This window comes from Andrena cerasifolii, chromosome 2 (assembly GCF_050908995.1).
Source record: "Andrena cerasifolii isolate SP2316 chromosome 2, iyAndCera1_principal, whole genome shotgun sequence".
Taxonomy (NCBI): domain Eukaryota; kingdom Metazoa; phylum Arthropoda; class Insecta; order Hymenoptera; family Andrenidae; genus Andrena; species Andrena cerasifolii.
In genome coordinates this window covers 12,543,326-12,567,003 of record NC_135119.1, presented here as the reverse complement: position 1 = coordinate 12,567,003, position 23,678 = coordinate 12,543,326, and the positions used below count along the sequence as shown (strand labels likewise).

Sequence of the window (23,678 nt, the reverse complement as noted above, 5' to 3'; positions counted from 1 at the left end):
AGAAATGGAAGGCATTCTGTTAGCGTTTTCCTTTTTCTTTCGCTTGCTCCCTTTCTCCGCTCGAAAGCTCCGCGCGCGCATCGAGGCTGCTTATCGAGATTCACGCAATAATCGGGACGCGATAACGAGGTTACTTGCGAGATTGGAGGGAGATCGAAGGCATCGCGTTAGAAATTGCAAGTGTGTACGTTTTCGCGTGGATCTTTATGCTACTTCGCAAGCTTTCTTTCTCTCTCTCTCTTCCTCGGTTTTATGAGATTCTCGTGGAGCTGTTTTCTCTTCTCCTCTTCTTTTTAAGCAGAGCTCGTAAAAAATGTTTGTAATTAGTCAACGATTCATAGACTATAAACGTCCGAAGAAAACGGAGTTAATGATTAATGCTAAGGAGAGTGGGAAGTACGCGGTAGAATTGTGAAAATTCGGTTCAACGGTAGCTTTGTTGAGCGATATCCTTCGTGTGTTTCAACAATTCGAAGTCGTACCTTCTTGCTCTTCACGTTGCTCCGTGCTGTAGTTGAAACAAAATCGAGTGGTCGATCAAGATCACTGGGAGGGACTGTCCTCGCGCGAATCTGCGATATCAGCATCTTTCTTCTAACTTATAACCAAACAAGGATTTCGAATACTCCTTTTTATAAATTTTATGCAAGCGCGTTACAAGAATCCCGAAGAATTTTCAGCACATTTCAGAGATTCAAAGACTTCCGTTTTTCTCTATCAGCGAGTTTCCTTGGCGTGAGGAGCAGGTAGACTTCATTACTTCTACAATCAGTATCCATGCGTCACCCGGAACGAGTTCGCACGGAGAATAAGTTACCTGATAACATTGCACGTCGTTGGATCGTAACGTTAGGATCGACTGATAACAGTGTCGGACTCCAGAAATCGGAAACAATAATTTAGGCCCTCTTTGTTAATACTGGAATCACCGTAGCACAGCTATCCCTTGCACCCTGGTAACCATGAGCCGTTTACTCGGTTCCCCATAGAAACAACCCCACAGGAAAAGTCTGATTTTTAACGCGTTTACCGTTCTACACTATGACCTCTTTAATTGTCCCACGTCGGGATCCTTCGGTGAATAGAGGCCCAGCTTCAGCGTCAGTTCCTTTGGCTTTCTAGTGGCGTTTCTGATGGGGAAAGGACTGAACTGCGTTTTCGGGCTAGCCAGAGTGTTGTAGTTGTCTTCGCCGCCTTTGCTCGAGTGTCCAATGTTGCCTAAGCTCAGAGAGGACTTCTTGTAGCTGTCGGTGCCATCTCTGTCCGGTAACTCGGTGTACTTCTCGATGTTCATCTTGCCAGGGAATTCCGGGTGCGAGACGGGCCGTTTGGTATCGTCGGTAAAACCAGGGGACAGCTTCGAGACGTAATGGTTTATGGAGAAGGGAAAGTGTTGCTCGGTGAACTGACGATTCGGTGACAAAGCATGGTAGTGCTTCGTAGGCAAGTATGATCCTATGTCTGATCCTGGCTCTATCGGGGGTAGCGTGCCCATATGTCTGTCGTACTCCGTACTCTTCCCGTGAGAATATTCCTTGGGAGACAGTGAATCGTACTTGCGGCGAAGAAGCTCCGAGGATTCAATAGGGTAATCCAAGAAGGAGGACCCAGTAGCGTCTAAACACCGTTCCTCTATGGGTAGATACTTGGTCGGCGTCAATGGATCACTGTTACCATTGCTGTAATACGGGGATGACTTGCTCGAAGCGGTCTTCTGTCTACCATCAGGCTGCAGGGACATGTAGTCCGCGCTGACATCTCTAACCGGCTCATCTTCGTATCGTACCCGGAACTCCAGTGACTCTTTCAACAGCATTGGACTGTTCAGGTGTAGATCGTACGTGTTGATCGAGATCTCAGATTTGTGATTGACGTATTCGAAGCTGGTGTCCATGATAGGCTTATCGTACGAGGCTGTCGCGAAGGGATTGGTCGGCGCGTGTTTGGGTGACAGCATGGGCTTGAAGTCGAAGGCTTTGTAAGGATCGTATGAGCTCTTCAGAGGCGACGTGTCGTACGAAACTGGCATTGAAGTGTATCTTAACGTTGGCACGTCCTTGAACGGCGACGTGTCGGGGACGTACGGAATGGAGGACAGTTCCTTCTGAGGAAGCTCCAGCGTCGTGTCCGGGAGCACCTGCGCCGAAGAGATTTTATCGAGCTTCTCTAGCTCCCTGTAGATATCGATGTCGCTCTTAGGCGAAGAGTCGTCGTCTCGATACTTGGAGACCGCGTACGGTAACACCTTCTCAGTGTATTGGGAGAACTTGTCAACCGGGATCGACGGCTCCTGTGCCGATCCTAAGTCGCTTCTGGTCTCGATAGAATCGTTGGACGATTTATATGAAAATACATTCGTGGAGATGCTGGACAAATCGAGTCCATCGATTTCAGTAGCGTTTTGACTAGAGGACCCTTTGTCCAGGTTCGCGATACTGACAGGGGAGCGTTCCTCATAGTTTGCCAACAGCTTCGATAGCTCCTCGTTTATCTTGCGATCTATCAAGGCCTCCCTGGTGTCCAGATACTCGTGCGATATGACTTCGTCCACGCCGAAGTGATCCATCTGCTCCGTCTCGTCGATCAAGGAAAGCTTAGACAGCTCTTCGTTGATTTTCGCATCGAATTCGGACACGCTGGTGGCGGACATATTGTCGAAATCCTTGAAATTGATCCTTGCCAATTCCTCGTTGATCTCGTGCTCGTTCAGGCCCATTTTCTCCAATATGGGGCTGAAGATCTTGGAGATCTCCTCGTTTATGGGACTTATAGTGATCTCCTTGGTTATCTCCTCGAGGTCCGGCAAGCGTTTCTTCGCCTGGCAAGCAAGGATCTTCTGAAGTATGGCAGAATTCTCTTGGATTATCTTCAGCGCTCTGTCACTGTTCCTCCTTCCGTCGTTACCTCTTTTGCGAGGCTTCACCTTCGTCCACACACCTAACTTCGACTCCCTGCCATCGTCGGTGTCGCCGTTGTTCTGACTACACGCTACACTCTTCAATATACTGTCACTGTTCTCGTCGATACTAATCCTTGGATGTATCACGTACGATTTTCTTCTACCATCTCCTGTTACGTCAGGTACCTCCAGACGATCTTTGGAGAAGTTCCTCGCAGAGTTGCTGAAGTTGTCCTGCCTCCTAGCTTCCAAGCTCTTCAAATCCTCCCAAATGTAGCTGCTCTTCTTCGTCAGCATCCCAGCATCCGTGGATCCATCGTTCGCCTTCGCCTCCAAGTGCTTTATATCTTCCAATATATCACTGGATCTCTTCTTTACCATGGAAGTGGTGAACTCGTCCGTGGAGGCCGACGACTTCATGTCCGCAAGCCTTCTGCTGTCCAGGCTGCTGGAACTTCTCTCCAACACCTTCGATCTATCTCTGTGTCTGTAATTGTAGTTCAGATAGCGTTGGTCCAGTTTCTCTTGCGGTAACGAGGGCACCACATCTTTTTCGGAGAGAGGATCGTCAGCACCATCGTCGAGGACATCCTTGTCCTTGCGATAATAATCACTAGCAGTCGACTGATAGAAATCAACACTGTCGTCGCCGTTTCTTCTTTCTGTCAAATTCTTGCTGGTGTCCTCTATCTTTGCGTTGAACTCGGGTCTAACGAGGCCGTCACTGTTTCGGGAGGCTCCGTCCGTCTCCTTGGCTACGGGAGATTTCACCGAGGAATCGAACTTTGTCTGATAGCCCAGATACTTGGTCGATTCTTTCGAGCTGGTCGACTTCTGTTCTGGCGACGTCTCCGTACTGTCCAAGCCTCGCCTAGACACGCTGTAAGGAGACGGAGTCTTTTGATTAGGATTGGAGATCGGGTAGAACGGCGACGTGGCGGAGCTCAAGTCGTTCGGCGAGCCGGATCTGTCGTCCTGGCCCGGCCTATTGTAATTCGAGGTATACTTTATGGAGTTGGCACTTATTGGCGATTGGAGGTCCGAACTGAACGACCTCTCGGAAGACTTTAGTTTGCCGGGGCTGCACGAGTCGCTAGAACTACTGACCACCAACTTCGGGCTGCTCTCTGACTTGTTTCTCAACGAATCCATGCTAATCGGGGTAGACGACGGTGACTTCTCGTAGACCTTCTTCGTGTCCGTTTTCGCGCTATCTCTCGTGACATCGGAGTCCCCCGAAAGAAACATCAGAGTCTTCGAATCGGAGCTGGCGGAGGAACACACCGACTTGCCCATCGAGAAATCGCGCGAATCCGACCTGACTGGAGTCCGAGGACTTACAGTCAAGCTGGAAGGCTTCGAATCAGGTCCCATCGTCTCGCCAGAGCTGAACGACTTACTACTCTCCGGTGTCTTAGGGCTCTTCTTCAGATCAGAATACACCTTTGCCTGTGCTCTATCACCTAAATATGCTTTCTCTGACGACACTTCCGCGGTTGTAGAGATTTCTGAAGACAGTCCTACGACACTGTTCGCTCCGGGGATGATGGGGATCGGTTTACTCAGCTTCTGGTCGACTGTTACTGGCGAGATCGGAAGATGGCCGAAGTACGTTTTAGAGTAAAGCGTCCTTTCAGCATTCGCAATCGTAGTAGACGTGTCGCTGATTAGACTACTCGGTTTCGAACTTTCATAGGACTTTTCCAAGGAAAGTTTGCTGGAAAAGTCGAAGGATGTCTTGAATCGTTCCACGTTTTCTGTTCCCAAATTGACGGTAATACTATCAATGATCGTATCGTACTTTCTATCCAATGGTGACGAGTATTCTGGAAATACGGTCGAACCTTCTTGCCGAACAATCGTGGAAACCGTATCCTTAACTTTGTCCCTCTGCTTCGTTGACGTATCATCAGGCGACACTTCCTCAACTTCTTTTACAGCCTCCTTTGGCCGATGCCTCTCGTGCACCAATACTTCGTCCTCCTTCGTGCTAACCGTGTTGCTAGTGAAGCTCAAGTAATCGTACTTGGCCAAAGCCAAAGATTTTCTCACACTGTCAACGTCCGAAACGTAATCTACAACAAGGTCTGGCACTGATTTCTCTTTCTCCGGCGAAGACACTTTCATCGTTGAATCGTCCAACGACACTTTGCTTTGCGCACTGAACGTTTGAGGAACCATCGAATTATTGTCATCCTCCGCCGACAGCCGACGTATTTGATCGGTGATTTGGGCGATCGATATATCGTTCAAACTGTCTTCGCACGCCTTGATGTCTTTCATTTTGATCGACTTCGCCGATTCATCGAGTGATGTACCTTTGAGTAACTTCTCAGGCATTGGCGAGCTTTCCAGTCGAGAACTCTTCTCCTCATCCGTCGCCATAACATAGGACTCGGATGCTGACGTGAGATCTTCACTGTCAACGTCGCTGAGACGATCCGGCTCGTCGCACAACTCCGTTGACGTGCTGTCGCTGTCGCTGTCAGCGTTACTGCGCTTTGGAGATGTCAAGTCCACTTCCAGGGGTGGCAACGCCGTTGTGCTGACTTCTGCCACATCTGGAAGAAATCGAATGAACGAAGGTGCTTCATACGCGTAAAGAAAATGGAAAATTGTCAATGTCTTGGTTGAAGTATCGGTGGGCATTTTGATTTCCATGTTCGCTAGAAAACGAGAAAAGTGAATAGGGATACGTTGTGCTTTGTGAATTTTAGAGATGGAAAGTTGAGTATGAGAGTGAAAGGAACAGAATTAAGTGTTGATCCTGTATAACCGCGTAGGATGCTCAGCTGACTATTTCGGAATGTTTATCTACTGTTTACGGAAGCGCCTACGCGCCACCTTCATGCAGAACCGTGCAGTGCAGTGCCTGGCCAACTTAAGCCGTTTCTGATGCACCACCGCACCGGGTAGTGAGTGGGTAGTTCCAGCCGCTTTTGAGTCACCACCTCACCGTGCAGTGCCGTGGTGCGACGATTCGAGGTTATGTGTCAAGCGATTCTGATGGGTTGATTCCCAACGAATCTTTAGTCCTACCAAAATCAACCAATCAGAATCGCATAACACATAACCTCAAATCGTCGCACCACGGTACTGCACAGTGTGAAGTTGCGCCAGAAACGTCACTACCTCACTACACGGTGCGGTGGTGTGTCAAAAACGGCTGGAACTACCCACTACCCGGTGTGGTGGTGCGTCAGGAACGGCTTGAGTTGACCAGGCACTGCACTGCACGCTTGTGCATGAAGGTGGCGTGTAGGCGCTTACGTAACTGTTGGTGGAACAATTCTGGTAACGTCTGTACCGACAGATGGTAGTAGTGACCAGCGGAAGGTACTACTAACCAGCAGAAGATAAATATGAAATGGACAGTCTATATTATCAGCTTCCGATACATTCTCCTTCACCAACGATCAGTAAATAGAAAAATGAACTCCCATTAATTGTTTATATACAAATACGAGAGAAGCCTATACTTGTAATTTGAGAAACGATTTATAATTTAAATTTAAAAAACATTTTATATGAAGCCAATCGATTTCTGTACTTTGAATTGACTGTAAGAAGACCAGAGCTTTAAATACAGGACAAATGATTATTCTTTGTTAAATCTGAAAATTCGTGTCAATATTCGACCATGAACAATAACTGCAGCAGAGTTTTCGCTTAATAATCGCGCATCGCATAACCACAACGCCTCGTTTAATGAAATGGTACGTACCGAACGAATTCAAAGCCTTCTGCTTCATCTTCTTGGTATCCTTCCAGTGGAGCGTAACGCCTTGTTTGTCCTTTCGGCCCTGACTTAGAGGTGTGGGTCGTGTCTTCGGCGGTGCATTGGCAGAAGGTAGGCTCAGGGGTCGATTCTTGCCGCTCACGAGCGCGTTTTTGCCCACTAAAAGATGATTCATGGCCTGAGAAGTAGGAGGTGCAACCATGGTCTGCCTTGCACATGCTGCTGCGCCAAAAAAAAATTTATGCATTTTCGTACTGGTTCTATTTCAAGCAGGCGTATCTTCACAGTTCTTATACTAGCTCCTCGACAGTTGGAGGACACAAAGGATTTTTACATTCGCGCGATTCCTTTCCGTCAAATGTTGACCACTCTCTCGAACTACCATTTCTAAGCCAACGTAGGGATTCGAGAGGATCGAACGATTTATTGTACCTTAAACCATACAAAGTAACTTCTAATTGTATTATCAGAGCCAGCAATTACCCGAGAGTATAATGTGTGCCTGCCGTTGACGCTCTCGCAGCTTGGCGTACTGCTGCTTCAAAGTGCTAATGTCCAAGGCGAGACGGTCTTTGTCGCTGCTGGGCGCCATGGCCTGCAGCGCGCCGATCGTTTGCGGTATACGATCTACAAGCATGTGTCTTGTGACGTGAAGAAATACAGATGACATCCTAACAATACCACTGCCGCGTGGACAATATATTTTTGTATCTTTCTGTACCTTTCTTTAGCCGCTGCGCCATGCTAAACATCGCAGCAGCTACGGCCAATCTCTCATCCTCCTCCGTGTCACTGTCTTCGTCGTCGCTAAGTTTCCTTGCCCAAGGGGTGATATTGTATCTGTGCTTCTCTCTCAGGCCCGTGACACCTTGCAGATGTCCCATGCTAACTATATTCTACCAACGCAACGAACAAATAAGTTTCTTAAGTACAGAGTATTGAGAAACTTTTATTAAAGGATTGGAACAAACCTTTATGAGATTATTCGTGTCCGTAAATTCCAGCATCTCCCTTGTCAGAACTCCCATTATGCTATAAAACTCGTCGGCCGATGTCACGGTCATGATGCGACTGAGGAAAAACGACATTACAGTATCCACGACGAATCGAAGCAACCCAACGTGTCTTGGATCCTCCACTTACTCTGAAAGCCCCTCCCATATGGTCAAAGCGGTTTTGAGGAGTACGTCGTCTCCTTCGAGGAATATCAAGTCCCAGACACGGAGAACCGCCTCCTGTGGCAAACAGTGACAGAAGAGAGTGAGGAACCATTGCATCGTGAACACATTCGTCAGAGGTGGCTCGTAACTGCTGCCTGAACAAGAGGGAACTGTTGGATCAATAATTGGATCATTGAAATTAGCTGAATGGAGTCACAGTTATTCGATGGAGTAATCATCTTCAAACACCTTTAATTCCAATTTAGAAAGCACCCGAAGCATCTGTACCCAAAATGTTAAGTAAACTGCTGGCAAAGTATCGTTCGGTGCCTCTGTACGATTACTCCACCGAATATATAATCAGTGCAGGTGTGATTTCTGCGTGTCACGAAGGACTAACCTGTCGCCTTGTCCTTCGCGTCGTTCTGCAGCAGCTCGAGGTGTTTAGAGAGCTTGGGCAGCCTGGCGCGTAGCAGATCACGGAACACCGCCATGTCGACGGAGAGGCCGCGAAGATTGTCCGCGAAATAACCCTCCGGCAGGACACCCTCTATCAAGTAGATCATCACCTTCACCGCGGCGGTCTCGCCGCGATCCATAACCTGCAGAATGAGGGCGGCAAGCACGTTCAGGCCTTGGCAATAGCCGACGGACTTGTTCCATCGGGCGAAGCCAAGCAGAACTCGACGAAGCACCGCCTGATTGTCCCTGCCAGCTGCGCCGCAAAATAGACTGCAGCCCGTCCTGTGTAAATCCTGAAAGGGCCGACGACCAGATATCGGATTTTGCTCGGGCCAACCGGCCTGAATTTACGATCCCCGAACCTGGAGGCACGGCTTAGGCGCTCTCCCGATTGTAAGTGGCTGGTGCGTTCGTTAAAGGTCATTTCTTCAGGGGCGTGCGGGAGCGCGGGCACGAAACTAATTGGACGGCTGATCGGCGACACTTAATTGCCTGGCGTCGAAGTGATTAATGATGGAAATTTAATTGCGCGTAATTATACACCGAACCGAGACGGCTCGAGGCGCAAAGCTTCGCGATATGGAATTGCGTCACGTGGGTAGTTTTTGCAGTCGCGTTATGCAAGACAAGGATATTAAGTTTAATTGGGCTCTTGATAGCAGCGGAGCGATTTTTAAACGGGTTCCGTATTTTACGAGGCACCTACGACGTGAAACTCTTTGACGATCCATGGATGCATAGAAGAAATGTGCAACGGAGGTTGCTTATAAACAGATCTAGGAATTATTCGAATAAGAGAGACCCACTCGCTATTTGCAGCGAGGAAGCGGTTTGAATTTTTAAATTTGACAAACATTCGTTGAGAAGCGACCGTTACTTCTGTCATTGTAAAGGAGCAGACAGGACGAGATAGAGATTGAAGTAGAATCGTACGTATAGTTCGCGAGGACAGTAGTGCGCACGAAGGGCTATTGTAAAAAGGATGTAGGCTTTACAGTCTTACTTTAACGATTTGTATACCGAGCTCTTCATCGTCAGGATTGCTCCACTCGTTGAAGCAGACCTTTTCAGCCTGCTTCCAATCTACACCGCGCTGCTCTAGATGACGTTCCGCCAGCGTCAGCCATAACTGTGAAACATTTTAAATTAACGATGCGCTCAACTTTTTCAGGGTAAAACTACGACCTAGAAAAGCATCGTTCGGTGCCTGCCTTTTTCCGAAATTCCGGTGGTATCCCTCCCTGCAACCTGGCCACCATTTTCATCGCGTCTAGCCATTGTATGAACCCACTTTCTCCTGGCTGCGGTGTCAGGCTAAATCTCATCTTCGTGTCTTCAGCTGTGAATTAAAAAAGTTCGAGAAAGACTTTAAGGCAACGTAGAACTTCATTGGTAGAGATAGACATCTGGGAATAACAGATATTCCAAGCGAGTAAAACTGTTTCATCGACACAAGCTGAACGGTGCATTATAATTGTAAATTATAAGAGCGACTAATTAAACTGGTGAAAATGGTCGAGTACCAATTTTTAAAGTGGCAAATGAATAATGGAATCGACCTGAATACGTCGGCTTTTTTTCGAACAAAGTAAAGCGCACGAGTTAACTGTTTAAACTTTAAAATACTTTTGCAACGTACGTGTTGAATGGTATCAAGGGGACAGAAGAAAGTTGCCCGTGAAACTCAATTATGGGCGAAGTATGTAACAGTATTCGATAAAAATTTAATCTCACTAGATATGAAACGGTAAAACGACAAGGGGATGGCAAACTGTGGAAGCGGCACTCGTTAAACGTCGGTAGTCGCTTCAGTTGCGTTAAACAAACAGAAACGTTAATACATGAAGTTCAATCGAAATGTCAACTCTCATACACGTCGGCTGCAAAGTTTTGCAGTCAGACGTTCCATTCAATGCAGCATGACGCACAGAACGAACGACAAACATGGACGCGTTTAAGCATAATCAAACGGCTCGGTGATCACGGAACGCTAATCCCGTTTAATGCGTTTATCGGGGATGCAGTTTTATCTCCCTCGGTATCGTAATTTGATTAAGCATTATTAATCGAGCCAGGTAAACGATGAAATCAACATTGACACTTGAGATATAATACACCCATGTGTTGCGCCTGAAAGTTTTACTTTGACTCGTTCCCCATTATTGGTTATTTCTTTTACAAAAGCTGTGAGACAAAAATTAGAAGTACTCAAAACAGGTTCTTATATCGAACCATATGGTGGACGTTTAACGCTAAATTTTATGACAATCCAGCAAGTATTTCTTTGATTGCTTTGAAGTCTGTACATTCTTTTCGTCTTCATAGAAATCAGATTGGAGATCTGTCCTACTCGTAATTCCATAAGCAAAAGAACGTGACTCGCGAAAGTGGTAATGTCCGTTTCCCAGTAGAATAGGAGCAGTTATGGCCAGACGTTGCGCGATTACTCTGCACGTTCTTTTAGAAACCGTCGGCATTCAACTGCATTTTGACCATCCGACTACGAGTTAATTACCCAAGCACTATTTCGCATCAGCGAGCGAGAACTGCGCGCTCCGTTCGTCATAAATTGTACAACTCTACCGGAATAACGTAAACTCGCCAGCCGTCTATCAGAGTGCATTACAAATACGACGTAAATTGATATCCATTACCCATTTGTTGTCTCAGGGATAAAGTTCGAGAATTCTTGTATCTTGAATTAGTAATACGCGGTAACTAAATCTTCCTTCAACCGTAGTCTTATCGTTTCAGTAAAGTACACGTAATGGAGATTTATCTGATTCAAAAGAAGGATCAGAGAGGCAATGAACTTTGCAAGAAACTGGAGTTCAAGAGTTATGAAGACTTAAGCGTTAAATAAATTTCTGTTGCTCCTCCGGTCCATTTATCGTTTTTGCATACACGTCTCTTGCGGCAGTGCGGGCTCAGTCCCCGTTATTCACAACACCGTGCATGGTTGTTTGAAAGGATCCAGGGGTCCAGAAACAATGGGAATAGAGTGTGCGCTAAGTAGCATTCTTCAAATAAACTCCGAATAGGTTGGACTTTTATTCCGTTTAAACCTAAGGTAAATATAGAATTGAAAATTGTTCACCTTCCAGTTCTTCGTAGTTGGAGGCAGAGCTGGCGGCGTACGCGGCTCCTGACGCGAGGTTTTTGAGGGAGTTGAAAAATCCGCTCATTCTCCAATTAGGAACGCCTCTCTTTCTTCTTCATCGTCACTTTCACCTCTCCCGCCTCTTGTTGTACTGTGTACAGCCGGCTTTCAGCCGTTTTCGTGTGTCATCATCCGTCGCTGTCGCGTTCAGTTTCTCAAACTCGTGCTTCACCGTTCCCCGTTGCGATGCTTCTTCCGTGCGAGTCGCATTTTTATCACGTGTCTGAAATTCCGATCGCTGCATTGATTCGTTGGACGCGTGCCGCACGGTATCAGCCGCGAGATCGAGCTGAAACTTCGCTTCGAAGAGAGTATCGTTCCCCTTGATAATAACACTTTAATCTGTTAGAGCGCGTCAAATAACCAGGTAACACGAAACGTTAGAGTATCTATACCAATAGGTAAAGGTAACGTACAATTGACAGGACCAGTGAGGTCGTAAGCGAAACCTATAATGAGTTTAAAGGTCTGTACACAGAAATCGAATGCGGAGCGTGTAAATTAAAACAAGTCTTCTTGCTTGAGTCTTTTGGCAGAGGAAGAAATTTGAAGAATTACACACTATCGATTGCAACCCTCTCTTTATTCAAATACTTCTGTATGGAACGCATTGCACTGGTGGAATTCTGCATTGATGGAAGGATACGTAATCAGACACAGATGCTCCATTTCGAACGCAACAATGAGGGTGTGAAACCCTTCAGAGTGCAACGTAGCGACGACTCCTTTTGAAGTATTAATTCCTCTGCTATGCAGTGCATTCTGACTATATCTGGGAGAGGATTATTCCACGCTTTTAGCGGCAAACGAAATCATTAGCGCTGAGCTTTTTCTTGGCCGTGTCTCTGCAGACGTGCCACCTGTTACGAAGCACACAGCGTTGCTGGAGCAACGTATGCGTTCGATTTTGCGAGGAGACCAGCGTTCGCATTCGCGAAATAAATCGATCGGTTATCTGCGGTCCCATTGAAAGTGTGTGACGCACGGGGAGCAATGTATACACTGCAGAACCCTCGATCTCGAGGGGTACTTGACAAATCTAGCGAGACTAATTCGTCCTTTGGAATATACGAAATACTGTTCGCAAAGATTCTGCTCAAAATCGAATGTCGAAGAAATAAGGCAATTCCATGGGTCACCAGGTTTCCAATAATCATTCAGGTAAGATGAAATTTTCCATCTCGTCGAAATGGAAATTCGACGAACAGCAGTATGAACTTCGATTACGGAAAGTATCAACGATTCAGTAGATCGTACTTGACAAATATATATATATGCAGTGGCTGCATATGGTTGCTAGCCACCCCGCACTCGCCAGCAGATATACACAACACGAACCTTGCCGCACACGCTCGCAATGAATCGCACCGTTAACGCGAAGGAAAGCATTAATCCAACCCCTGTCAACTGTTTTGATTTATCTAATCGTATACGGAGATGGCACCGATCTCTCGCTTGTTTCCAGGCACTTTACTTTCCCTTGCCGGAAGCAGAGTATTTTCCTACAAAGTAGAATGTTCCAAAGAGGAACAGGAGCCACGTAAAGTCTGGCAAGCCAGTTCGAGCTCGTTGTCGCGAGCACAGAGTATTCGCGGAGCCTTCGTCCTGTGTACTTAGGACTACGGTGAGCTGCAAGAAATTACTACGCTGTATCAACGTCAACGTCTTCGATCGCGGTCAAGGGAGCTACCAAAACACATCCCCACGAGACGCAGGCAACCCCTCCCCCACCGCCCTCCCAAGTCACGTCTTACCATTTTCAGAGCGCGATACGACGCCGTGGAAACGTGATCGGCGCCGTGTCCCCAGGAAAACCGCACTCGAGGCTACTCATCTGTCGTCATCTGAACGAGCACACGGTTCTCGAAGTCTCGCCAGACGCACATCCCCGTCGTGCACCCCCTCTGACAGCGGCGTGTTCGCGCACACGTCTTCGTGCACGAGCCAGGGGGGCAACGGGGCAGACGATCGAACTCGTCGCGAGAAGGCACCGTGAAACCAGCCGCCGGGCTTCCCTCTTTCTCGACAGCTGTACAACGGGCCAGGGAAGCTAGGCTACCCCGTTGGTCGTGTAAGAGTAAACGCCGAGTCAGCTGAACGACCACTACGTCGGCAGGAGAGACCGATGCCGCGCGTGCGTCCACCGTGACGATAAATACGTGCCCCCGAACCGTGCGAGAGGGATGGTGTTCGCCCTGCCGAGCCCTGCAATAGCCACTGAAGCCGTTCCACGAAACGTCGGCCACAGCAGCCTTAGCGATCCGCCACTCCCGTCACATCGCATGCGCGGAAGCCCACGCCGCACGCCACCCCGCTGCGAGGGATTTGTATCCATCGGTGGGGTGCTCGCGTGCGCCTTTCGTCGTCGACGGCCAACGGGAGCACCGTGACCGCTCCGTCGGGGGGCGGCTGGAATCCGGTTGTTAGCGTTTTTTCCACGGCGACGCTGCCGCGGTTTCGCCGCTTCCTGCTGCAATTTGCATCGCACGCAGACTTCCCGGGCAGTCCTTTTCCCGTTTTATGGCTGCCTGGGGATAATGGGGGCTTTCCATTCGTATTCCTCCCCTTCTCCCATTACTGTCAACCCGGGGTGAAGGAACTTTTTCATCGAGGCCTTCATAGGCGGCTTTCGTTGGTATTTTTAGTTCGGCAGGAGCGGTCGCAAACGGTTCGGTTAATGATTACCGTGCTTGTGCTTCCTCTCGTTTGGCTTGATTGGCAAATACGCTTGCAGCACGTAATCGGCGACGGGAGAGATTGTATCACCGCCGTCAACGCGGTGCAGTCGATTTTAATCCGCGTTCACAACAAAGCCGCGTACTACGGATCGATGAAGTTATCGACTCGGTCCCTTTATGGGTCAGTCGGAAATGTCGTCAGATTCAGTAGCTACGCGGCTGAGACTAAGGCCATCAGATACATTCGCTTGATACAGCGCGTATTCACGCGCCCTTCACGTCGAATGCAAAGTGAAACTCTCAGGGTGCTCATTTCAGAGGGTATATACTGTGACCTGATTCAAATCTGATAACGGCATTATTCAACAGAGATTTATAGAAATCGCAACGTACCTTCTCATCCACAGTGGCTCTGTTAACTAAACATTCTTATCTTCTCGTTCGAAACTCATTGAACCTAAAGTGCTCATCTGAAATGGTCTCAGAACTGGAACCTCGCAGCGCAAGCTGAGGAGTTTAAACGCCGAAGGGTAATACAGCGAAAGGGATCGCGCATACATGCATACATAACTGTTCTCGTGGCAGTAAATGCATGAAAGCATAGGAGAACGATATCGTTTAATTCTCTCCCGATTAGAAGCGACGATAAACGGTGTACGACGTTATCGTTCACGTGGTTAGGTGCCGGAAATAATTAGGAGTCCCGCCAAGAGATCAGCGATACGTTTCGCTGAGAACGATGAGGCCGATCCGAGGGACGACGAAAATAAAAATCGCCGGTTATCGACGTTTCCCAGTCTTAGTGGATTCAATCTCGAAGTAGGGAAATCCAGTTGAATATTGATTAAAGACGAGGCGGCGGCACTCGTTTGTAGATAGAATTACCCTCTTCGATGTCAACAAAGCTGAATTGCATACCACCGCATTCGATTGAGACACGCGACCCCTTTTGCGAGAGTCGCGCGAATACGATGCAATTCGGCTCAATTCGATCTAGGAGGAACTTCGTGTGATCGCTTATTTTCAGATTCGCGCGCGCAGCTGCCAGTCCACGCGCTCGAATTTCAATGGAAAGTTCGCGTGGATAGGTATTCCCTATTCGAGAATGCAATTGTTCGGCGGAACGGAAGGAGAAGATGTCTATGGGGCACGAGTTTCTTTTAATTTAAAGTGCCTGAATGTTCTATGTTCATTGTAGTCGCAATGAGAATTCCACTTCATTATTATCGATGGAAATTTAGAGGTTCTTTCTTCAGCCAGTATACTTAATGATGTACGGAATGATTCTTATGAAGTGATCACTATCTTTACGTGTAAAATTGGAGAAACCAGTTTCTTTAGATAATAATTATTTGTATAAAACACACTTGGGTCAAAGAATGATGAAAGCATCTACAAGGTGGCGTTGTTATTATTATTATTATTACTATTAAGATATTTACGGATATTTAGATATTATATAAAATGTATAATATTTTATTTAAGGGGTTATACCTAGTCAGGAGGCTGAAAAGAGGCGAATGTTTGTGATTTTTTTTTGAAAAAGCGGAAGCATATATTTTTACAGAACTTTTTGCACTTAAAAGAGCAACATTTAAAGAACATTTGGCAATTTTTTGTAGAAGAATATTTACGTTTATAATAAAAATACAATGACATCCAAGAAGCCTTTTTAAAACGGCGAGATATCTCAAAAACTACTGCACCAATGTTTTTGAAATTTTCTGGACTTTTTTTATATAAAAATCTACTGAATGGCGGAGGGAAAAAAATCCACCCGTCATTCATTAGATTTTTCTATAAAAAATAAGTCCAGAAAATTTCAGAAAGATTGATGCAGTAGTTTTTGAGATATCTTGCTCACCATATTTAAAAAGGCTTCTTGGATGTCGTTGTATTTTTATTATAAACGTAAATATGTTTCTACAAATATATTACCAAATATTCTTTAAATGTTGCTCTTTTAAGTGCAAAAAGTTCTGTAAAAATATGCGCTTTTGCTTTTTCAAAAAAAAATCGCCTCTTTTCAGCCTCCTGACTAAGTATAACTCCTTAAAACGCACCGAGTTAGCTGAAAGAAAAGCGAGCTAACCTCAAGGTTCTCGCCTCATCTCCTTGACATTTCGACCTAACACATATCCGTATTCACCATACGCTGCCATCCTCCGAACTATTCCAACGTGAGGAGTTTCTTTCCATTTTCTGAAACTTTGAAGGTAATCGAATCAGTCAGTTTACGAGAGTATCTCCTTGTACAAGTTTTTACCGTGTTAGAATGTAGGTTTGGGCACTGAAGTATAGATAAACACTTGAGAAAGTTTAAGCACCTGACCTCGCGTTTCATATGCTTGCAAATCATCGATAAACGATGTAAGAAAATAATGAAAAGATGGCATGCGAACGACGCGCCAGTATTTACCCTCCGTATTAAAAAAAAATACGTCCGTGAGGTTACGTAAAGCTGAAGTTTCGCGCTAATCGGCGTAATCATCAACGCATAATCCGCGCGGATGTATTCAGCGGACACGATCATCTCCTAAGATCCGTGTTTTTGTCGCCCGCGCAAGCATATCAGGGTAATGGCTCGGAAACGGTTACTTAATATTTTGAACGCTTGGCTGAACTATTGAAGCAGCCCCGGACAGAAAAGCCAGAGTTTAGAGGCGTTTGAAAAATTGCGCGGGGTCAATAAGTTTCTGGAGTTAAGGATGAAAAATTACCCCGGAAATATCACCCCGTCGCTTTAAGAGAACGAACGCCTCCAAAGGACTGTCGCGGAGGGAACTAAGGATGAAAGATCCAAAAGGAGAAGTCACGAAATGATAAACGACATGCAGAAGAATAACCATTTCCTATCATTAGTGATAGACGAGGTGACGTACAGATTCAAAAAAATTCGGAAGCTCGAGTACCTGCGTCAAATCATTGTTCATTGACACGCCACTTACTTCTCAATCGCTTGAGAGAAATTGTTGCACAAAGTAGAAGCATTTTGCCCTTGGCAACGCCGGTTATATTCCTATTAAATCAATTTCCTTGCAACTACACATGTGAAACATGCAACCACTATGCATATTTATACAGTTTCTCAGCTGCCCCGAAGGTTAAGAGCTTAGAAACAGCACGCCTTGATAGGTACCCTGACTTTACCCTAATTCCCCTTGGGAGGTATTGAAACACTGCTCCAAGTAATTAGTGAACAACGCCTCTGCATAGTTAAGAGGAGCGAGGCAACTGCAAGGGATGAAACAAAAATTGCAGTAACATTGCCACCAAGGCTTCTATAGGTACTTTCAATTCATTAATGTCTCCTTTTAGCAAGCAGCTTAACGTACCCAAGGCATTACACAACTGAACAGCAAGGCCAATCGTTTAGAAGGATCATATCCTTCTAGCCTGAGATATAAGAATTCAGGGAGCAACTCCAAATTACATAATCGTTCTGTCAAACGGCAAGTTTCTGTGCGGTCCATGTGTTTATGGTAGTCTGCAGCTGAAGCGTGTCAGAGTTGACAGGCATCGGGTCGCGATGCACCGGGTTCATCGCGCTAAATGCGGCTCTAAAGTTGGCGAAGACCGAGGAAAGTTCCGCATTTCCGTTCCTCGCAGGCGCAACATCATTAAAACTTTATCAATGACGGTACGCGCGTGCCGCTCGCCAGGCATGCGTAGTGCCCGCGACACGCGCGCGGCAAACTCTAATTATTGATTAGTCAGAGTCGCCGCACGTGAAACGGGGCCTTTTTGTTCCCCGGAAGTGTTGATGACGACACACGAGGTGTATTTGCCGTGCCGATACCACGCTCAAAGTATCGATAACGCGTTCCCCGAAGTGGTCGTTTTCGAGTGGCGCACTTGGAGCTTTTAAACCGGCCCCACCCCGTGGCTAAAATGTTTGCGACGACTTACAGCGTCACGTAATAGTGTCGAGTTACGCGTGTGTAGGTGAATTGCAAGCTCGGTTACAAAAGCTTGACGATGCAATGGAAATTATGGAAGAATGTGTTACGGTACCTACGTGCGCTGTGATTCGAAGGCAATTTCGGACTTTCACGCACGCGCGATTGGGGAAGAGGGGTGCGTAGCTTTGCTTTGAACAGCTGTAGTTGCAAATGAAGAGTGCGGTATGTTAAACATGTTGATATTCGCCTTGACCGTAGGAGGAAGTGATCGAGATATCTTCTGTAATTTTTAGAGTAATTAGGTACCTGCTTGTGCACGAATAACTCAAGAATAACGATTACTTTGATAATACATTTCCCAGGCCTCCGTGTTGCGTTTAATTTGCACGACTGTTCTATTGCGTCGTCCAAGTTCGTCCCGTAGCACCAAGTTACATTACTGTTCCAACTGCTCCATATTTATAAATGCAAAACAGCGATAAGATAAATAATAAGCTGCCGCCGGTAACGGACAGAAGCGGTATAAATCGCGTCGTTGTTTTTAATGTCAGCCAGGACGAAGATCGCTTTTGTGAAACGACAGTTTTATTGTCCGAAAGGAGACGCGAAGTTTCACCGAGGAAGACCAAACGAACGGTCCTGTTTCCGTATTATGCGAGGCTCCATTGTTTATTCAGCAAAGCTATCGTCGTGGCTAGAATGTTCCTGTCTGTTAAACGCTTTCTTTCCGCTCCGGTGCTCCTAATGGGTGGCATAAACTTCAAGGGTGAAACACATAACGATTGGATTGAGCGAATTCGAATCGAGTGCTAATTCTAAATTACACTTTACACACTCACGATGTTTCATAATCGTGAGAACTAACTCGCAAGTTTTCAATCGGACCTGCACACACGGTTGGAAGGCGTAAACGCGCATTCATATCCTTTTGCCAGTAGCGGTGAAAATGTGACAGATATACTCACTACGTTTTAGGCTGTGAGCTTGAAGGTAGGCGGTAATTATGTCGCTCTGTTTCTCCCGTTTCATGGAGAGATAATCCTTCCGACGCAACTGTCGAACTAGCATACCGCCAGTATGATTGATATGATCGCGTAAATTCACCATCATAACCTGAAGTTCGTCGGTACCTGGAACATTAGACACACGGGTTACAAACCTGAGACATTAATGTTTGGATCCCCGAGTGCTTTATAAAATGAAAGGCGCGGCATCGTATAAACAGGGTTCTGCAAAAGTCCAGAAGGTAACGAGCACGCATGATCGTTGGAGATTGCACGAGGCGCATTCAAATTGAAGAGGGCGCGTTTATTCCGGTCTGGTTAGAAGGACGAGACGTTTCGGGGAGCCTTTGAATTGAAACCGCGATCTTGATAACGGAACGAAAGGGCTCACCCCTCTGTACACAAGCACCGAAGATTGCAGTTTTCCAACTCTTTCCGTTGGTTGCTTATGCTCCCCGCATTCCCCGATATCTCGCTAGAAGAAACAACTCCAGAGCCGACCATTTTCTTTGATCATTCTGAACACGAGCCCAGATGTTCTCGATCGCGACCCCGGAAGTTCGCCTAAGCCACTCTTAACGAACTTGTATCGCATTAACTTTTACGCTTAAAAATTAAATTGGAGAGCTTTACGGTGCGATTTGAGGATGAATCTCTCAGGATGTTCGAGAATTAACCTTGCGCCCTATATATTTATACTTTACACACTATCTTTGCATAGTCGTGCGCTTCTATTGTAATTGAGCTGTCGTTGGTCAAGAAAAATATAACATTTATTTCGCTGAAAGTAAGAACACGCCTCTTTTAATAGTTTACGTGTAAAAAGACGCTTCCTCATGGGTTTTGGTGTATAGCTCGCACAATCTCTCCCCTGGTGTTCCCTATGCATGTTCAACGAGGCGAAACGAAGTAGCATCGTGTATAGAGATAAAAGAAGCGACTTTCACCCCTCGGGCAAAAGGGAGGAAAAAAGCAGCACTCCAAGTCAAAGAACCTTCTTGCCTCGAAGTCAACGAGGTCGCTTGTCTGTCTCGGCGCTACGACCTCTTGTCTCGTCAGCTACTGCCGAAGTGTCTTCGCCTAATTCAAGCGAATCTCGAACTCCGCGTGTCAATTTAAATTTCGCAAACGAATATGGTGGGTGCTTCAGATTTTCTGGCTCTGCTTTGGTCGAAATTAAACGAGTATTAGACAATGAGGGTTTATTTCTGCCTCAGCTTGGAATATCGTCGGTTAAATAACCGTTTTCTACCTTTCCGCAAATAACAGCCAATATCAAATGTCCCCGAGCTGAACACATTTATCAGCCGCCCACATTCGCTCCGTCCTTTTTCCCGTGTTATAGACGTTTCTATCTCTATATTGAATTACACTTACTTTTCCACAACAAACGCGCCCTTTGCAAATGCTGATGCTGCGGACGCGTCTTCAGGAACGAGGCTGTCGAGTCACTCTCCGATCGCCCCCTGTCGCCGTCTGGCAAACCGTATATATCTAACAGCAGTTGGTCCACCAACGATGAAACTTCTCCGTCCTGTTTCACGGGTGGGTTTGGCAACGGCGGTGGATACGTCTGCAAATGATTTTATTTTTAAAAAAATTACACTTTCATGTGTCCTATTTTACGTGGCATCGAAACTAGACGACAATCCCCTTCGTGGTTAAATATAGAAAGAAAAAAATTATGTTAAGCGCTAACGCCATGATGATAGCCCAAAAGTGGTAGGATAATTTTGGAGGTGATTTTAAAGAAATTTATGAACTTCATTAAAAATGTGACATAAGCTTTTTATGATATGTATGAAGTAGAACAAAAAACTACTCCGTTCAGATTTTTTTAATATAAAAATAGCGGCATAATAGCCACACAGCCGATACGTATTTTCCATTTGAGACATTCCGTGGTAGCATTTTTCACGTCCACACCGTTGTGCCTAGAACAAAAAGACAAAGTGTTTTGTCATCTACACGCTAAATACTAGAGAAGTACCCAAGAGTTCGGAAAAATATTGACTTCTGAGGGAATCGCGAACATTTGGAAACAATTATTTTTTTGGTAGAAAATTTCTTATAGAAATGTTAATTACAAAAAGAATTTTCAATAGTTTGCAAAAATCGTGGGTTCTTCTCTAGTATTTAGTGTGTAGATTACAAAATTTGTTGTCTTTTTGAAAAAATCGGCTGTGCGGCTATTGTGCCGTTACTTTTTATTAAAAAAATCTATTTAAATGTTTTTATTTGTTCTTATTTTTATATATCATAAGAACGTTATGTCACATTTTTAATGAAGTTCACAAAGTTCTTTAAAATCACGTGTAAAGTTATCCTTCCATTTTTGGCCTGTCATCCTGGCGTTACCCCTTAATGATGGGGATCACCTTTGGGTTTTTAACTTCAGTCTCGCATCTGCCTTCGCTGCTCCTGTGGCAGCGCTCGCTCACGCTCCTCGTATCGCCCACCGATTTCGACCTCTTCAAATTCAAACGCTTCCTAGCTAGTTGGACCGGCACGACACTGGACCTTCGAATCGGTTTCTTCCTGTTCAATTCCATAAAATTGGGCCCTTCCCAGCTTCTCTGTATGAGATTGCATGCTCTTCTGCCGTACAAGGAAGGAAACTGATACCCATCCGCACAGTACAGCAGATTTCGCGTCTGCTTGGTGACATACACGTCTCCGAAAACTCGCTCGTCCTCTACCGACACGCATTTCACGCGGTAGCTGATTTCTGCGTATCTCTTCAACGGCATCACGTTACAACTCATGTTCCATCCGTATCGCTACTCACAAGGTGCCACAAGGTCACTCGAGCTTTTGTCTGGAACCACGAAGGAATCTGGCAAACGTTCTTAGAATCGCCCCGCGATTCTATTCGAGTCGAATGCCTCAATTACGCCCACGATTCGGGAGATATCTTCACATCGGTTTATAGTAACGTTAAATTCTGTTCACGACGGCCCCGAGAGCAACACATTCCCCGTGAAACGGAGTTGACGCGTGTCAACGTGACAGGACGTTAGCCCCCGGCGTTGGTTATGACTCTCGTTTCAATTGTGAAATTCCGCGTCATCGGGCAACTTCAACGCGGAAACTCATTAGTAGGTTGCAATGTGAGCCTGCAACCGGCGTGAATTCGTCAACGACAAGGCGAGCGTAAATTTCGTTGAAGATGCCTTCTCAACCGTAGGACCGATGGAAATGGATCTTCGTATTTCCCGCAAACTCAGAATTGTGGGTTCATGAGGACAGATGCTAAGAGAGTAATAAAAATTAACATAATTAAGCGATTTTTTCCCTCCTCGTTTGACCGCTAAGCTAACAGATAAATTGCAGGACAGCGGCACTCTGACATTTATACGCGGGCGGAGATAAAGAATGACCTTCTTCGCAATTGTAATTATCTAACATTTATCATTTTTGATAGGCGAGCTGTTATAATTGCTCCTACCACTACCGCGAAAATCAAGGTTCCAGAAGTAGTATTAGCGGAACATATGTTGCCCATTATTGTTGCGAAATAAAACGGCCACTGCAACAGACAATAATTATATCGTGAATCATTATTGTCCACTGTTCACAAGTGTCCACGGCGAAGACGTAATTATTGCGATCGCAAACAGCAAAAGGAAATACGCTTGAACGTTTTATCCTCTCGAATGCATTTAAAAGATGAATATTGGAGATTTAAAGTAGCGCTTTTTATGGCTGGTAATATAGAATTTTAAAGATTATTATCTTTCGTTATTCTTAAATGTCACGTGGCTCGCGCTTCCATAAAGAAGATTTTGAAATGTCACGCTTTACACTTATAACATTTCAGTTAGAACAATGTCCTCGTCTGTTTATCAAAGTGGTGACTATTTTTAATACTTTTTTTCAATAGCTTTTACGGGAAATTTAGTTCCATTTTTCACTCGCGATAACAGCACGTGCGTTCACTCACAGTTCACTATTTTGAATATCTACAATTAGCACAGACTAACACTTAGAATTTTACTGTGCCCTTCTACGTGTTTTTATTCAGTAGTCTGGAAGTCGACTCCTCGAGCGGTTAGAATATTTTTCAATAGTCATCGTTAAGTTCCGTACGCGTCGAAACCCTTATCAGGAAGCCAGTAATTCGCTTCTGGTGGCCAGACCGCAACTGGAAGCGCCGGCGATATAATCGTTTCATTAAGTCTGTACCTACACTTATGTTGTCGAGTATGTTGGCAGAGGTGGTGCAGGACAAATGAAACAGCTGTTCTTATTTATGGTCGCCACCTGCCCAGTGAAAATCCAGCGAATTCCACGAGTGACCAAGAATTCCAGTGAATATTATCGACCATCACCTCCTTCAAAAACTATTTTCAACGAACTACTGTCCAAGAAAATGTCACGACAGAAAGCAACCTAAGAAAAAAGATCACGCAAAAAGTGAGACTAAGGTGAAAGCATTTGCAATGAACTTGAATATCGGGTTCCCGAGATTTCTACATTTTTGTCCTCGCAATTCGAATGTCAGTTCTCGACTTACCGGTCGCGTTACAGTGCCAGACACACTTGACGGTTTCCTGGTGGGAAGTGTTAAGGGAAGTACAATTTTAAGGCGGTCAACAAAACCGCTGCTGTTATCGGCGTCGCTGATAGCACGGCCGATGTAATGTAGTGCACACTCAGCTAGAATTTTAAATG

At 45.8% G+C, this 23,678-nt stretch overlaps 1 protein-coding gene across 8 annotated transcripts; it reads right to left on the bottom strand.

Annotated features, from left to right (window-relative positions):
• Positions 1-230: 230 nt before the first annotated feature.
• LOC143378816 (uncharacterized) lies at positions 231-23,678 on the bottom strand. 8 transcript variants are annotated; one of them, XM_076830808.1, is made up of 13 exons: positions 23,194-23,678; positions 21,383-22,533; positions 20,382-20,577; positions 18,966-19,130; positions 9,472-9,599; positions 9,264-9,389; positions 8,199-8,553; positions 7,782-7,968; positions 7,610-7,709; positions 7,360-7,534; positions 7,122-7,265; positions 6,624-6,860; positions 231-5,460 (listed from the first exon to the last, which is right to left on the bottom strand). In XM_076830808.1, the coding sequence occupies exons 2-13, from the start codon at positions 21,767-21,769 to the stop codon at positions 1,040-1,042; spliced, it is 6,621 nt and encodes a 2,206-aa protein (XP_076686923.1). In that variant the 5' UTR covers positions 21,770-22,533; positions 23,194-23,678; the 3' UTR covers positions 231-1,039. The 8 variants fall into 8 exon arrangements, with proteins under 8 accessions (XP_076686923.1, XP_076686924.1, XP_076686928.1 ...); XM_076830809.1 differs by having other exon boundaries at positions 23,521-23,539; XM_076830813.1 differs by having other exon boundaries at positions 6,624-6,797; positions 21,383-23,678.